At 37.6% G+C, this 15,291-nt stretch overlaps 1 protein-coding gene across 1 annotated transcript in view; it reads right to left on the minus strand.

Moving 5' to 3' along the window:
* Window positions 1–4,998: 4,998 nt before the first annotated feature.
* Window positions 4,999–15,291, minus strand: part of NNT (nicotinamide nucleotide transhydrogenase) — a 43,112-nt gene continuing 32,819 nt past the window's right edge. Inside the window, exons 18-21 of the mRNA XM_010001155.1 lie at window positions 15,074–15,155; window positions 7,621–7,739; window positions 6,612–6,727; window positions 4,999–5,377 (exon numbers count right to left, since the gene is read on the minus strand). Coding sequence (XP_009999457.1) covers window positions 5,228–5,377; window positions 6,612–6,727; window positions 7,621–7,739; window positions 15,074–15,155 — 467 coding nt within the window. The 3' untranslated portion in view covers window positions 4,999–5,227. The remainder of the gene's footprint in view (window positions 5,378–6,611; window positions 6,728–7,620; window positions 7,740–15,073; window positions 15,156–15,291) is intronic.

Here is a 15,291-nt window from a genome sequence, read left to right on the forward strand (position 1 = left end):
ACCTGCACTGCCGTGGTGAGACAATTCCGGCTACCCCAGCTTATAGGGGAAAATATAATCCAGCCATTCGGGCAAATCCCTCCCCTCTGCTTCCCTCACGTGGATAAGATGTGTAACTAAGGTGTACCCATATATGTTTAATGTGTTGTAATCACTCCTTTTGAACCTCCTGCCCCAAATTGCTTTGTTTTCCCCACAATAAACCTTGCTGTTGTTAGAAATATTAGTAAGCACTGAGCAGGTTATTCACTCAAAAAAGTCGGGACATAAGTTCCTGTATCCTCTATGTGAGGCGATACCCACGTGTGGATCTCTCAGCAAATCCTAATAAGTTAATACACTCCAATAAGGAGATATAATAGGTCACGGATCGTGACACTGGTAGATCACAGAGTTGTCATGGTTGGAAAAGTCCTCCAAGGTCACAGACTCCAAACATCCACTCAGGAAAAAAAACAACCAAACAAAACACCACCAGACAAAACCATAACCCACAAAACCAACACACAACCCACAAAAAATCCACAATGCCCACTAGAGCATGCCCTGAAGTGCCATAACTACACATTTCTTGAATACCTCCAGGGATGGTTACTCCACCACTTTCCCAGGCAACCTTTTCCACTGCCTGACTACTCTTTTGGTAAATAATTCCTAAGACATAGTCTAAACCTCCCATGGCACAGCTTTAGGCCATTTCCTCCAGTTCTATCATTATTCGCTTGGGAGAAGAGGCCAACACCCACCTCACTACCACGTCTTCTCAGGTACTCAGAGAGCAGTGAGGTCTCCCCTCAGTCTCTTCTTCTCCAAAATAAACAATCCCAGTCCTATCAGTCTCTTGTTCTCTAGACCCTTCACCAGCTTGGTTGCTCTTCTCTGGACACACTCCAACAATTCAATGCCCTTCTGATAGTCAGGGGCCCAGAACTGAACACACTACTCAAGATGTAACCTCACCAGTCCAAATGAAGTACCACCAGTGTTCCTAAGAGGGTCAGTACTGAAGGCAACCCTCCTTAACCTCCTTATTGCTGACCTGGACAACTAGAAGGAAAGCACTTGCAACAAGCTGCAGATTTTAGCAAATTGTTGGAAAAAATACACTGAAGACCATGACTGCCAGAGGGACCTTAGCAGGCTAAGAAAAAAGTTGACAGGAATCTCATTAAGTTCCAAAAAAAATGCAAAGTCCATTTACTCAAGATAAAGTAACCCCACACTGCAGTACAGTGTGTGAGCTGACAAGCTCTGCAGAGAAGAGCAAGATGGTCCACCACACCATCATGAACCATGAAACAGTAGCATGACCCTGCAGCAAATTGGGTATTGGGCTGCATCAGGTAAGCATACAGCCAGCGGGTAAGGGAAGTGACGGTTACCTCACACTTTACTTTTGCTAGATTGTGTCTGGTTAGTGTTCCCAGTACAAGAAACCACTGTCATACTGAAGTAAGCCCAACTGGGAGCCATTATTCGCACATGACATACAAGGAGAAAGAGACCCCGAGTCTGTCAGCAACTAAGGGCAGAATCTTCATGTTTTCCACAAGACAGTGGTGAAAACAGGCTTCTCCCAGGGGTACATTAACAGGATTAAGCTAAGCAATATAAACTAATTGCAGCAAAGGAAATTCCAATTAGATATTCAAAAAATTGTTTACAATGAGAAGAATCAAACACTCAAACATGAGAGCAGAGAGGCTCTGATGTCTCCACAAAGGAGGTGCTCAAAATGAAGTCTCAAGGAATCTGATCAAACTGGATCTATTTTTAGCAGGGAACTGAAAAAAATTATCTCTAGAGGTTCCTTTCAAACAAAACTCCTCTGTAACTTCAGTAGTGCAACAACTTGTATTACAAACAAAGACTCAAGGTGTCTCACAGCCATTGTCACATACTGCAAACTGGAAAAGCACTACCAGTGAGCAGAGATTAGTGCCCTCCATCCTCTCCTTGCTGTACTGCTTTACCATGATCTGATCAGAACATATTTTCATAGCCTGCTTGAGGCAGGCTACAGTAAATACTTCTCAGGTGATACTAAGCAGCAGGAGATGGGCTAGAGAGTTAAATCTTCAAAGTAGCAGTCAGAATCAGAAAAGAATATAGGCTATGGCTTTGCCATGTCAGACTACAAACCCATATAGTACGGGTATATGCCTCCCAGGTGGGCTGCTCAATGAAGAGCAAAGAGAGGTTACCTCAATCAATCAGGCTGCAGTTTCTGAAAGAGGGGTGAGTGTCAGGGGGACGGAGTTAGGCTTTTCTCGGTGATGACCAGTGATAGGACAAGGGGTAATGGGTGTAAATTGGAGCATAGGAAGTTCAAGGTGAATATCCGAAAAAAATTTTTTACTGTGAGAGTGACAGAGCACTGGAACAGACTGCCCAGGGAGGTTGTGGAGTCTCCCTCACTGGAGACATTCAAAACCCACCTGGATGAGTTCCTGTGTGATGTAGTCTAGGTGACCCTGCTCTGGCAGGGGGGTTGGACTAGATGATCTCTCGAGGTCCCTTCCAGCCCCTAAGATTCTATGATTCTATGATTCTATGATTCAAGTTTCATCCTGACCAAAGCCTGAAAAAGAGCGTGGAAGCTGCATGTCATGCTTGTGCAATGATACAACTGAACAAACTATCACATGGCTAGAATTATTCATATATCATTCACTTTGAAGGTAGAAACTGAAATCACCACAACAATCAACTTGACCATCTTGCAGAACTAAATAACTAAGAACTGAAGCAAACTTAGATGGGATCAGGCTCAAAGAAATATGATTCTTCTCACACCTCAGCCAACAGAAAATTAAGTATGCAGCCAAATAGGTTTGTTGTGGGTTTTTTAAGTCAAAAGGCAATTCGTACTGGAATCAGCTGTTCTCAGAAGCTGTCTAACTCTCTTCATGTATTAGGCAAGCTCATAGTGAGTTGCTATGGCCAGGTGATATCAGTCAGTATTAAAGAAGCATTAAAATTAAAGAAAGAAAATAAATGTGTCATTCACTATGATTCCTTTTCACTACATTCTTCAATATCAAAATCCTTTTTTGTGGCATTTTGATTTTATAACTCCCAGAAAGAATCTCAAAGTACTTACCTACTAAGAAACACAAGAGAGAAAAGAGACAGTGAACAAAAAATAAAAATCATAATTTTATTAGCACTTCAACAATTGCCTGGTGTTCCATAGTGAAGCACAGTTTTAAATATAACACTGGTACCTCTGAGCCAACATAACAGTATGGGGGTTTTTCCAAATACAAATGAAAAACTAATTCTTATAATAGCTACTTAGAAGCACAGACATGTTGCATACTGCAGTTAAAATACTTCAAGTTTGACAATACAAAAATTAATGCTTTAGGATGTTAAATCCCTTCAAATCCCCTTTTGTTTAGTTGGGAGGGAGAAAAAGGATTATCTTCTAGTCTTTCCTCTTCTCCCATTCACCTCCCATTTTTTGCAGACCTAAAAAAGTTGAATACAATGAAATCAACAAGGTCCATTCAAATGTAGCTGCCGTGATGTCTTAAATTAAAATTTAATTAGAAGTATTTTCCTGCAGTGTACAACATATTAATGCTTACCTGATATTTTTTATTTCAAATTATATAAAAGAGATTTGCAAAAAGGATAGCTTCTTTCATACATTGTTAACATTTCTTAATGCATTACCTGTTTACAGTGTTTTAAGTGATCTTCACATAAAAACAGAGGTAGCTAACTAGAAATACTATACTGTATGAGGTCTGTATACATGGTGTAATAAAAAATGTTTGTTCTATCATTTAATATGGATTTAATTCAAAATAGTTTGTCTTCCCCAAATATGAATGTTTTCTAACACAAGTACGGCTATTTCTATTCAGCCTTCGTCATCATGGACAGTTGCTACATTAGTATGGAAACATGATAAATTCATTTTAATAGGCAAATATTTGAGTTCCACTCAAGTACACTTAACATAATAAAAACAAAATGGCAATTTGTGTCATAATTCAATTCTTTGCTGAACTTGCTATGGGAATTTAAAAGTGCTTTTAATTAGATTAGGAAGAAGTAAAATAATCAAAACACTGGATTTTAAGTTTGGTATGTTTTTCTGTGCTGTCCAAACAATAACTTATTTACTTAGAGAAATCCTAATAAACTCCAGCATCTTACATATGTTTAGAAGTGCCTTTTCCAGCATCACAAAAATGTTAATTAACAAAGCATCACTAAATTTAAAGTAGCAAATACAGTTAAAAGTCTAAGTGGACATAAACTGAAACACCATGGTCCAAATTCTGTGAACAGATCAGGTAGGCAAGATGTTCTGCGTGCATAGAACTGGACCATATTTTTCATCAGACACTTAAAAAGGCAACAAATGGAGAAGATGGAGAATTTAGCAGCTGCTTAAAACAGTTAAGCAGTGCAAGTAAGTGTACATTTCCTCATCAGGCTTGAAGATCACTTGGTAGGTCCCTGAAATACTGTGTTTCATTTTACAGCACGTAACTAGGCACTACAAATAAAAGTGGAACTGTATTTTAAAGAAAAGTAGCTTTCCTAAATTGTTCCTGACTCACAGCATCCAAACAATCCCCAAAAGAAACAGTTCAATTTTTCTACAGAGGTTAAGCAATCCCCAAAAGAAACAGTTCGGTTTTTTTACAGAGATTAAACAATCCCCAAATGAAAGAGTTCAATTTTTCTACAGAGATTAAACAGAACATTACGTTTAGAACCTCAAATCATGTAAGCATATATTTGAATCTGCTTGCATCTATTTGTCTTAAGTTTTGATGAAATAAATAGTTGTTTTGTCCATACTGGCCAAAGAACAACTTTGATGGTAACCCAGAATACAATTTTGGCACAGTATTTTTTAGTGAATTTCCATGACAGAAGTACAGACAGTTAGAAGGAGGAAGCCAATAACGATTCAAAGATGATCATAAGCTACTAGTTTCTGCCTGTAACAGATCAATTTTAACCTAAAAAAAAGCACATTGTTGTTCCTTAAAGCATTGCCTCATGGGAGATTTAGTTTGAAGAGCTAACTTGCCCATCCTTTCATAGAAGTCTACATTCCCTAACTGAACTACATCTCCTAAGAGTCAATGCGGTCTTCTCCAAATGCCGGCTGCATTATGACAGGAAGAGATTCTTCTGTTTTCTATGACCTCTGTGACACAACTGTAGTTGCAATCATGAGTTGCATATAAATCAGTATTTAGCTTTGATATGATTCCCTGACTTTGGCCTGCAGGGCATCACAAGTTTTCTTAGCATCTCCCAACAACATGGCAGTATTGGGTTTATAGAAGATCGGATTGTCCACCGCTGCATAACCAACTCCCAAAGACCTCTTCATTACAATGACCTGCACATAAAAGAGTTCATGTTTGAAACAGCAAAAAACAACCACCATTTCCCCTCAAAGACAACACATAATCAACCTCTATGAATGAAAGCTGAAGAGAGCTCCCTGGCCAAAACAGGGTGCTGACTCTTTCAATACCATATCTCAAGTTTTAATACAGCAGGCAAATTGATATGCAGACCAGTTTCAGAAATATTTTACTGTTAAACACTGTATTACATGCCAGATGAAGTAGCTGTGAACACTTCACAGGCATATGCTCTTACTTTTTTTATTCATGTAATAAAGTCAAAGCAAGACAGACACGGATTATTAGAATATAAAAGGTTTTTGAGGTTTTTTTGGTTTTTAAATATTTTAAGAACCCTATTTCTTGACCACAGCACAATTCAGATGGGTGTCCACATGAATACTTGGGTGCAACACTCTCTGGTACTTCTCCAGATTTTATACATGGCATTTTGAAATAAATGAACAGAAATCTTAAAATACATTTCAGCCCATTTTAGCTATTAAATATCAAATTAGTTAAGCATGGCACCTTCATCAGAGAAACTGAGAAGCTTTACCAATGTCAATTACATATTTATTTCTCCAACTGCAACACATAGCTACACACAAAAAACTGATGAATATAAGTGCCTGTGATTGAGTACTTGAACAACTAACTCTTAGAAGAGCTAAGGCTACAACTGTGTTCAGAACATGAGTCAAAGATTTCACACCAAGGAAAATTAAGTATATGTACTGTAGATCAGATCATACTCCTTTCAAAAAGCAAAACTGGTGAAGTAAATAAACTGTCAGTTCAGCCTGGACCGACTGAGCTTTCTATTCAACCCAGATACTCTTTTTTTTAATGAGGATATATTATTAATTTGTGTACTTCTACCTCAATATTAAAGTTGTCAATCAAGTTATCTATAAACTTAGAAAAGCAGCTATTTGCTCAGACTTGCTCCTGGGCTGCAGATGTGAGCAGAACATCATTTATTCTCATCCTGTGTTTTAGTAGAAGCACTTGGATTGGTCTTTCCTACTGCAGTCATCATTAGTCTCACTAAAGCACTTCCTGAAAGCGCGTAAAAATCATAAACATTTCATTACACTTGCAAAGCACTGACTGGTTTTTTGGACACCTTGCAGAAAAGCTTTTCATGGAATCTTCTTAGCTTACCTGTTTTTAAAAGCATGCTACTTAAGGTAATCGCTAACACAACTCTGTTGATCTCACCTGTTTGGACTTCCAGACCTCAAGAACTGGCATTCCAGCTATAATAGAGTTTGGATCTTCCTGAGCTGCTGAATTAACTGTATCATTTGCACCAATTACAAGGACCAAGTCAGTATCTGCAGCAAGACAAAGAAAACCAATGAAAAATTAGCTGAAATTTGAACACTGAGACTGACGTACATTTTTTTGTAAAATCTGATCTTTGAAGGGAGAAGAATCCCTTGTGGTAAGCACTCTACAAATAATTAAGGAAACTTCATTCACACATATTTCACAAACTGTATTTGAGTCCTAGCAGGCTACCACCTCCAGCAAACGGCAACCCCATTTTAAGGGTCACTTTAGACACTCTGTCACAAAAAAGTGAAATCCTTCAATATTTAAATGAGGTTTCAAACACACAGAGTACCATCACCTTCAAATTTGCGTCTAGCTTTTCCTTCGCATATTCTTTCAAAATATTTAAGAAACCAAGAAGTTGTCTGTACAATGCTTTACTGGTTTGCAAGACATGACAGAGTCAAGCCATCCACAACAACTGACCCAAATAAGTAAGTTTTCCTGTATGAAGCAGTGACAGTGATGAAGGCACAACATTTGTTGCTTATTTACAGCTACAAGCAATAAAACATTATTATCTTGGTTCTGGAGGAAACAAGTTTTACAGACTATTTTAACTTTCCTGCAACTTCTACTCGTTGCTGTACTCCTGCATGCAGTATTTCCCTTTGCTTTACCTGTCTGTACTCTCTGCTTCTCAGTTTTCTGCTTCTGAGTCAGGCTGTTTTTTTATTCCTCTGTGCTCACTTGTCACTCGACTGGGAGAGCACTCGGATTGCAAGAGGAAGATCTCTGCTCCTCTACAGTGGTATCATAGCAGGCAGAAAGAGAAACTGAATGGCCTGAAATTTTCTAATTTTAACTGTCTTGTGCAACATAAAAACAGAATCAAATGAAAACTGACAAGACCAGATCAAATCTAGTGGAAACTTATAGCTCACATGCTAACCTGGGAAGTCTTCATTGATCTCATCCATTTCCAGTACAATATCATAGGGAACACCAGCTTCTGCTAGTAGTACGTTCAGCTGACCAGGCATGCGGCCAGCCACAGGGTGAATTCCGAATCTAACAGGAAAGACAGACCAACCCCATTAATCAATATTGACCACTCTGTTTTATACACTAAAATTGCTGCCTTGAGACCTACAAGCCTAAGAAGTTCTTAAGCGTAAGCACAGATATGAACGAATAAAAGAAAACAGTTTAATCTTAACAACAAATGGTCATTATTTTTCATGTGTTGCAGGGAGCTGAGCGGATGGGAAAGGGAAGAAGGGACATAGATTTGACTCTTCACTTGGAGAGCAGCTATTCCTTTTCTGCAAAGTATAACGGATACAACAGGTATGCAACAGAATATGCCTACTTCTCAGTAAAACTAACAAAGCTAGGAGTACATTTTCAATCCTTCCACCACAAGAAGACTCTTTGAGAAAGTTGTTTGCACTACCTGCAAAGTAGCTTTTGAGTTAGAGGAAATACACTGCTTGTAAGTTACTAAAAATTCAGAGAGAAACATAGGGTTGGCAGAAAGGGGTGCTAAGGCATGCCTGCAGCTCTGTAGGAGTAAAAACCTGACAAAGTTCAGAAGGAAGATTTTAAAACCGGCTTAGCTGCAACTCCCAAAGACCTGTTTTGGTTAGAAGCAAATCTATTTATTGTGGGCTGATAGTACTCTACTGCTTATCTACTGGTCCTGAATAAACTAGGCAGATCAATGTCTACTGTCCAGTGCATTTTTTGTCTTTCAAGCTCTGGAATCATCACAAAATATAACGCTGACTCAAGCACACCAGAAATGCCTCAGATTCATGTTGTATATTACTGAAGTTAATTGTTTAATAAGGAAGCTTTCGTGTACCTTGGAGAAGACAGAAAATATCCTAGAGAAATCTGTAAATTCTTGGATTACTTAAGAGAAATTTCTGAGCAGAAATCCAGGTTAGCCAGAAATGCTATAAAAGGACTTCAGACTCCTTCAGAAAGGAAAGACAGACAAATCAGTTTGCCATGATGGACTGTCACATATTTCTAATTTCAACTCCATTTCAATGGAAGTGGGTAACACATCACTGATGCTCCACAAGTCACAGTTCAATCAACTTATGAATTTAACACTGTAAAAATACGTCCTTAAAAGGGCAACTGAGTGCTCCACCACCAGCAAGACAACATTAAGACAATGCAAAGATGAGACAATTGGAACTCCAGCAACAAATTAAGGACATATGATTACTCCACTTAATACTAGATATACTAAAATCTTAAGCTCTAGGTCAAACAGCAGCATAAAAACTAGCTTTAAAATAAGTGTTTTTAAAGAAACCAAGAATTAGAAAAAGAAGAACAAATATACAGGTCAAAACATTAAGAGTTTACGTTTCACACCACTCACTCAGTAATATAAGCCATGTGTAGTTATAAGCCATGTGTAGTACTGCAACTAGTCCTTAAGAATTGCAAATTCAATCATTTGCAGTACCATAGGAGAACTCTTATTCTGAAGTACGCTTGAGAAAATCCATCACTCCTCTGGCAGTGGAAATAAGATTTTCCAACAAAATCCTCTTTTGTTTCTAATAAAATTATTTGAACGTTTTTGTGACCAAAGCTGCTTTGGCAGTACACAAAACAAAATACTAGTGAGGTTTCTATTAAATACTATATACACATACAATCGTATTTCAAGAGCAGGAAAGCCAAAATTTAAGCTGCCAAGAGAATGAATTTCACCTTTAACTTCACCACTTCTGGCAGAAGGCAAAGAAAGAAGAAAAGAAAGGGACAAATTATCTTTGTTCAAAAGAGTTATGGCATCAACCATCAGTAGTTAGAGACTTCTGACAAACCCTTCTTGGAACCACATACTGTGTATTCACAAAGTTTAAGAAAGTTGCTCATACAAAAGCTTTTTGGACAAATATTAAAATGACTCCCAGAAGTCTGCTTCTAATAGCCTGTTAACCAAGTATGACAGTAGCCTGCCAGTACCTCTTGAAACTGGATGTGCAAGTGTGTCAAAATTCATCATTAAAAATATCTGCCTCTCTCAGGCTTTCATTATTTCACACAATAAAATCGACAGCTATCTGGAATGAAGTTAATTAGCCTGTCCAATTGAAAGCAGAATTCAGGTAAGCATGGAAAAGACACAGCTAGAATCATTGATGGCTTACAATATCTAATTAAAGCTGTGTATCTTGCTCCTGATTCACAATAGCAGCAATTCTTCAAAGCTATGCATATTACAGCAGAAACATTTTGTCCCATATGCTCGCCTAGATTTTGAAAATATGAATATCATTTATCTTCAAAAATGCAACACACAAAGTATTCTAGGAGACACATGCTTTATAGCAAAAACATCTTTAAGTAAAAAACTGCTAAGTTTCTTCTATATGTTTTTAATATCAATTATGCAAGAACTCCCTCATTCTGTTGGTTTGTTTTTACATCAGAAATCTCGCACTCTTTTTGACTTTCTGTTTACATGACAACAGGTATTCAGTCTAAGTATACTTTGCCCATAACAAAGATTCACAATCATGCTCACTGTGTCTGGCTTGAAACATTATTATAGTGAATATTATAGAGAATCCACCAGGAAATTTTTTTCCTGGGCCTGACCCACCATGTAATGTGCAGCTCCCTGATCACCTCTAATTGTCAAGAGACACTGAAGTGAGCATAGACCTCCTTGCTACTAAGACTTCACACCTAAACAACATGAGTACCAAACAAAGGTATTCAGCCTTTTTAACCAGTTGCTTTCAGACACTTTTTAGTATTAGAAAGACAGCATAGCACTCTCAAAAATTCAGATTTTGAATCTTTTCTTGTTCTAGAGAGTGCAGTATTTTCTTTTAAATTTAAACTAAAAATCTAAAAGTTCTGATATACTAGTCATACCTAGACAGCACTTTCAGCACAGAAAGCATTTGAATTCAGAGAGGCAACAAGCTACTTAAAGTAATGTGAAGCTAATTATACTAGTATGAAAAAACAACTAGTGCACAAAAAATTAATGAAAAATCTCAGAATGGAAACTACTTCTTACACCGTTCATAATGTCAGCATCTATACTACAACTGGCTAGATCACATTCTTGTAATCAATACTGAATGAGCTAGCACCTATCTGAGCCAATGCTGAAGTGTTTCAAGATCAATTAATTTATGTAAAGACACGGTTCCTGTCATTGTGCCAAAACTGCACAGAGAAATATAAGTAAAATCTGGCTGGTATGAATGTAGCTTACCCAACACTTTAGAAGCTGAATGTATACACAGAGAATATTCTGACCAAGAGTTTTGTCTCATCTCTTCTTTCCCCATCCCCAGCCCCATTCATTTAATGTTTTGACCCTTCTCTATCTTCTTCTAGTACAAACAGTAACCCTTTATCCAAGGTAATAGGAGAAAAAAACAACCCTAGCTTAACAAAAATGCTCATCATTCAGATATTCCCCAGCTTTAATCCTGCCATATAACAACAGCTGCAGTTTAGCACAACTTGTAAGTATCACAATATAATGCTTTCATCACTCACGGATAACTGTGTAGATCACTAGCATCAAAGCACATAGTTAGCTTAGCTAGCTTACGTCTGGTGTCATGCCTTAGGCAACATCCCCAGAAAAAGTACTTCAGCATGGACTAAGCTCAGTGGCTTTGCTGTGGTCAGGTGAGCTAAATTTAAACATAATTGAGTTAGTTAAATTAAGTATACTTCACTGAGGGTTGGTACTGGCTCCTTATTTCCAACCACTATGGTTTACCACAGCAGAGCCAAGATCCAAGCACATGGCATGGACCTCAGGTCAATGCAAAAAACCCTCCCAAGAACCAAGCTGCAGGGAAGAAAGAAGAGCCTGACTCCACAAAACATCACAAACGGACTTAGAAAGGTCACTCATAGCTGAGGTGACCCATATGGAACCAATTACATACCTATAATACATCCTCAGAAGCACACAGCTATAGCCACATCCTTGCAGAAGCAGATCAGGTACAGAAGGATCTGCTAGTTCTCTCTTGCGACACCAGTACAGCACTCAAGCTAACAGATCTGGTGGACTCCATTTCTCCCTTCATCTGCAGCATTAGTAATTGAGAACCTACCCAGATGATTTGACTATATGAAAGAAGCTGAGAATTGTCATGCACAAACTTAGTGTCTGGCTAGTAAGCATACTTTAGCTTCCTAGAAACTTGGATCAATGCATGTTGTTCTTACACTGCCATTTAGCAGTGACAGTAATTTCCACCTTATGCACACTTGAGTTATGTATGTGAAGACTGGCTGGGGCTGCATCTTAAGAGCTCAACCTTTAAAATTCTTCCAGATTTTCTCAAAGATTAAGAATAATGACTGTAAATTGATGTAATTTAACAGCCAAACTCAATCAGTTTTATTTATTAAGTTGTAGATAAATGTGTTTAATGTGTAGGTGGTACCCTTCCACATGTCCTATTACTCATGATGAAGAAGTACAGAGAAATATAAGCAGAACCCTAAAAATACTTGATTAGAGCTAAGCCACAGAGGTAACAATAAAGATTAAAAAGTGCACATCCAACATACAATCCATACTATTGCATTTTCTAAAATGTAAGAAACCTGTTTCCATGTCCTCAAAAGTGGTCAGATTTCCCAGCATCAGAAGACAGAAATCCATGGCCTTAAAGATATTCCCCTATATAAATTAGTTTAAAAAAACAAAACAAACAAACAAAAACACCAAACCCTCACATATTAACCACCATAATTAAAAGGCTCTTAAAGCAGTAATCAGTACTTCTCTCAACTATGAGTTACCAGAAAAATCACCGTATTTAATGCTGAGTTAGAATTAGAAAGTCTATAAAAAGCAAATTTTTAAGAATCCTTTCAACCTCCAATACATTTTTCCTATCAGTAATTTTTACTATGCAGGAAAACGAAACGCATTGTTAGAAAAATTCTTACAGAAGTCACACTGTGGCAAAAGCTAAGGTAGTTGTCTTGATGTGGACATCCACAGCATCAATTACCCATGCACATACAAGAATGTATACAGTTTAAAACTGTACTAAAACACTACAGAATTCTATATCTGTATATAGAACTACTACAGAATACAATTTAATTATCTAGAAAAAATCAGAATCTCAAAACTAGAGGCCAACAACCAACACAGTGTGTTGTTGAATAACTTTGGTAAGGCAAGAACTTTCAACAATTGACTCAGTTTTAACTTTGCAGAAATACGACACCAGTTGTAGAACAAGCATTTCTATTCCAAGGCCAATGGAACTAAGGGCCTATAGGATTTAACTTATTAAAAGTTCTGTTGTTTTACCCAGCCTTAACAAGAGAAAGCTATAATGACAGCTCAGCAATAACTAGTTTTCTATGTGATCCTACTAATGCATTAAAGATGTGATCTGCTGGAAGACCATCTCAAGTAAGCGATGATGTTAGCTATGCAATTTAACAACTAAACAGTCTTCAGTTTCTAAACTCTCCTGTATTTCTGAATTTAAGCCCCAGTCAAAGGTTATGCATCATGTTATATAATCTGTGCTCTTCACTGACAATGTTATGGCTATAGGCAAAAATAAATTAAAACAAAAGCTCCTTGGGATCAATCATGAGCCATGAAGCAAAAAAAGACCATATGACAGACGCAATTTTTCTTGGCTCAGTATGAGGTTTAAAAAGTGATGACAATCGTATGTCCACGCTGGCACCCCTCCACTGCAGATGAGTGAGAGTGTCACTACATCTGGATGGTGAGTGTACGAGGGTCCCGAGGCACTCTAGGCCTACTGAAACCAGAGGGACAGCAGCTGCACTCAATGAACACCGTGGGAGCTCCGCAAAGTGATGAAAGGCCTGAATTACCACAAACTGTAAATACAGATTTATTTCATTAAAATACTAGGTAACCACTGCAGTGATCCCTTCCTGAAATTGACTCATTCCAAGTATAAGCCAGCTATTTCAAGGATTCATTCACATTTCTCCCCTGCAAAGCCAAAATAAAAGGAAAACCCAACAATCTTTTATATCACCACCAAGGCCGATTAAAAATTAAGCTTGTCCCCACAGAAGCACTGAAGGAAAGCCAAAAGCATGCGACACTGTCATCACATTAGACAAGAAATGCTCTTTTGTTGCACAACTAACAGGTCTCCAAAATTTTTAGAAGAGTAAGAAGACAAAGTAGACTACGGATTTTCAACTTAAGAAGGGCATACACCACTACAGTGTATGTAATTCTTTTTTGCATTGTTTCTAACATGCCAATCAGAACTAGTTTGGGGCTTTTACATATAGAAATGTTGCAGTGTAGCAGTCAGCATTACTTCAATGCAAGTCAGTTATCCCTTATTATAATTAAATCCCATGTTCTTGGTGCAGAGGCTGCTACCTGACCAACTTTTCCATTTCATACCAGACTGACCCCAACTAACACTTCTCCATACTGCAGAAGGCTCTAGTATCCTGCCTAAGAGCCTCAACTTTCCCATTTAACCCCTTTATTCCCTAAACGTTTCACAAGCAGAGAGGTTCATTTACTTAGCTATCTAGTACTAAAAATATATATACTAAAGCTATTTAGCCTAGTAAACAATTCCCCTTAATGGAGGTAACTTAATGCCTTCCTTTAGGAGGAATTTAAAGCACCTACGTTAGGCCTGTGCTCTCTCCCCATTGACTACAAGCATAAAGGAAAAAACATTTCTCCCTGCTTTCCCTGCACTGAAGTCAGCTGGTACGATTACTCCTCACACTAACATTCCCAAAGTGTTTGTTTTCACAAAGCTCTCCAATCTCCACCTTTAGAAAAGGTTGCTAACTGTCTTCTTGAATTTAATACAAAAAGCTACATTAAAGTTTTAATTTTTAAAAAAACTTCATTACTTGTTTTGTACAAAAGTACTGCTGTATCTAAGGCAGAGCATATGTATCTAAAGGAGTTAACCTAGCTTTCAAAAAGTAAGGCTTTGTTGCTACAATAAAGAATTATTAAATTGTAAAGCCATTGTTTTTAACTGAACTTCACCTTGATACTAAATAAAACCCAAAAAACAAAAACTCTCCAACTGCTGGGGCTACTTCAAACACCCAAAAGTAATAAGATTGTAAGGAGTAAGGTTCTTAATTCCTCAAAACCAAAAAGAGGTAAAGATACAGCTTACACTAAAGCATGACATTTCTAGATATTCAGCTGTAGGTCAGTAAGACTAGAGCTGTCTTCCAGCTAATATTCTGAAAGAGAGATCAGTGAATTAATTACTTCCAAAGGAAAAATTCAACCAAAACAGACTTGCAAGGGATTTTAATGGAATGGGGGAAAAAAACACCAATAGAATAACAAAACTATAATACTTCCTATCAAGGAAAGTACTTACCTGACATTCTTCCCTTGTTCTCTCAACATCTTCACCAGATCAGCTATGGGGTACTGAGCTTTTGCTGCACACAAACCATAACCTGAAACAATTTCCAAATCTTAAGTTATTTTTCTGTGTGCAAACAGAATTGTTACAGACAATACATGTACTTTCCACAAAAACAGAAGCTGTCAACTAAAACTAAATAAATCTACAAATAATATACATAGGTAAAT

The sequence above is a fragment of the Chaetura pelagica genome, unplaced genomic scaffold, assembly GCF_000747805.2.
Source record: "Chaetura pelagica isolate M959 unplaced genomic scaffold, ChaPel_1.0 scaffold546, whole genome shotgun sequence".
NCBI classification, from domain to species: domain Eukaryota; kingdom Metazoa; phylum Chordata; class Aves; order Apodiformes; family Apodidae; genus Chaetura; species Chaetura pelagica.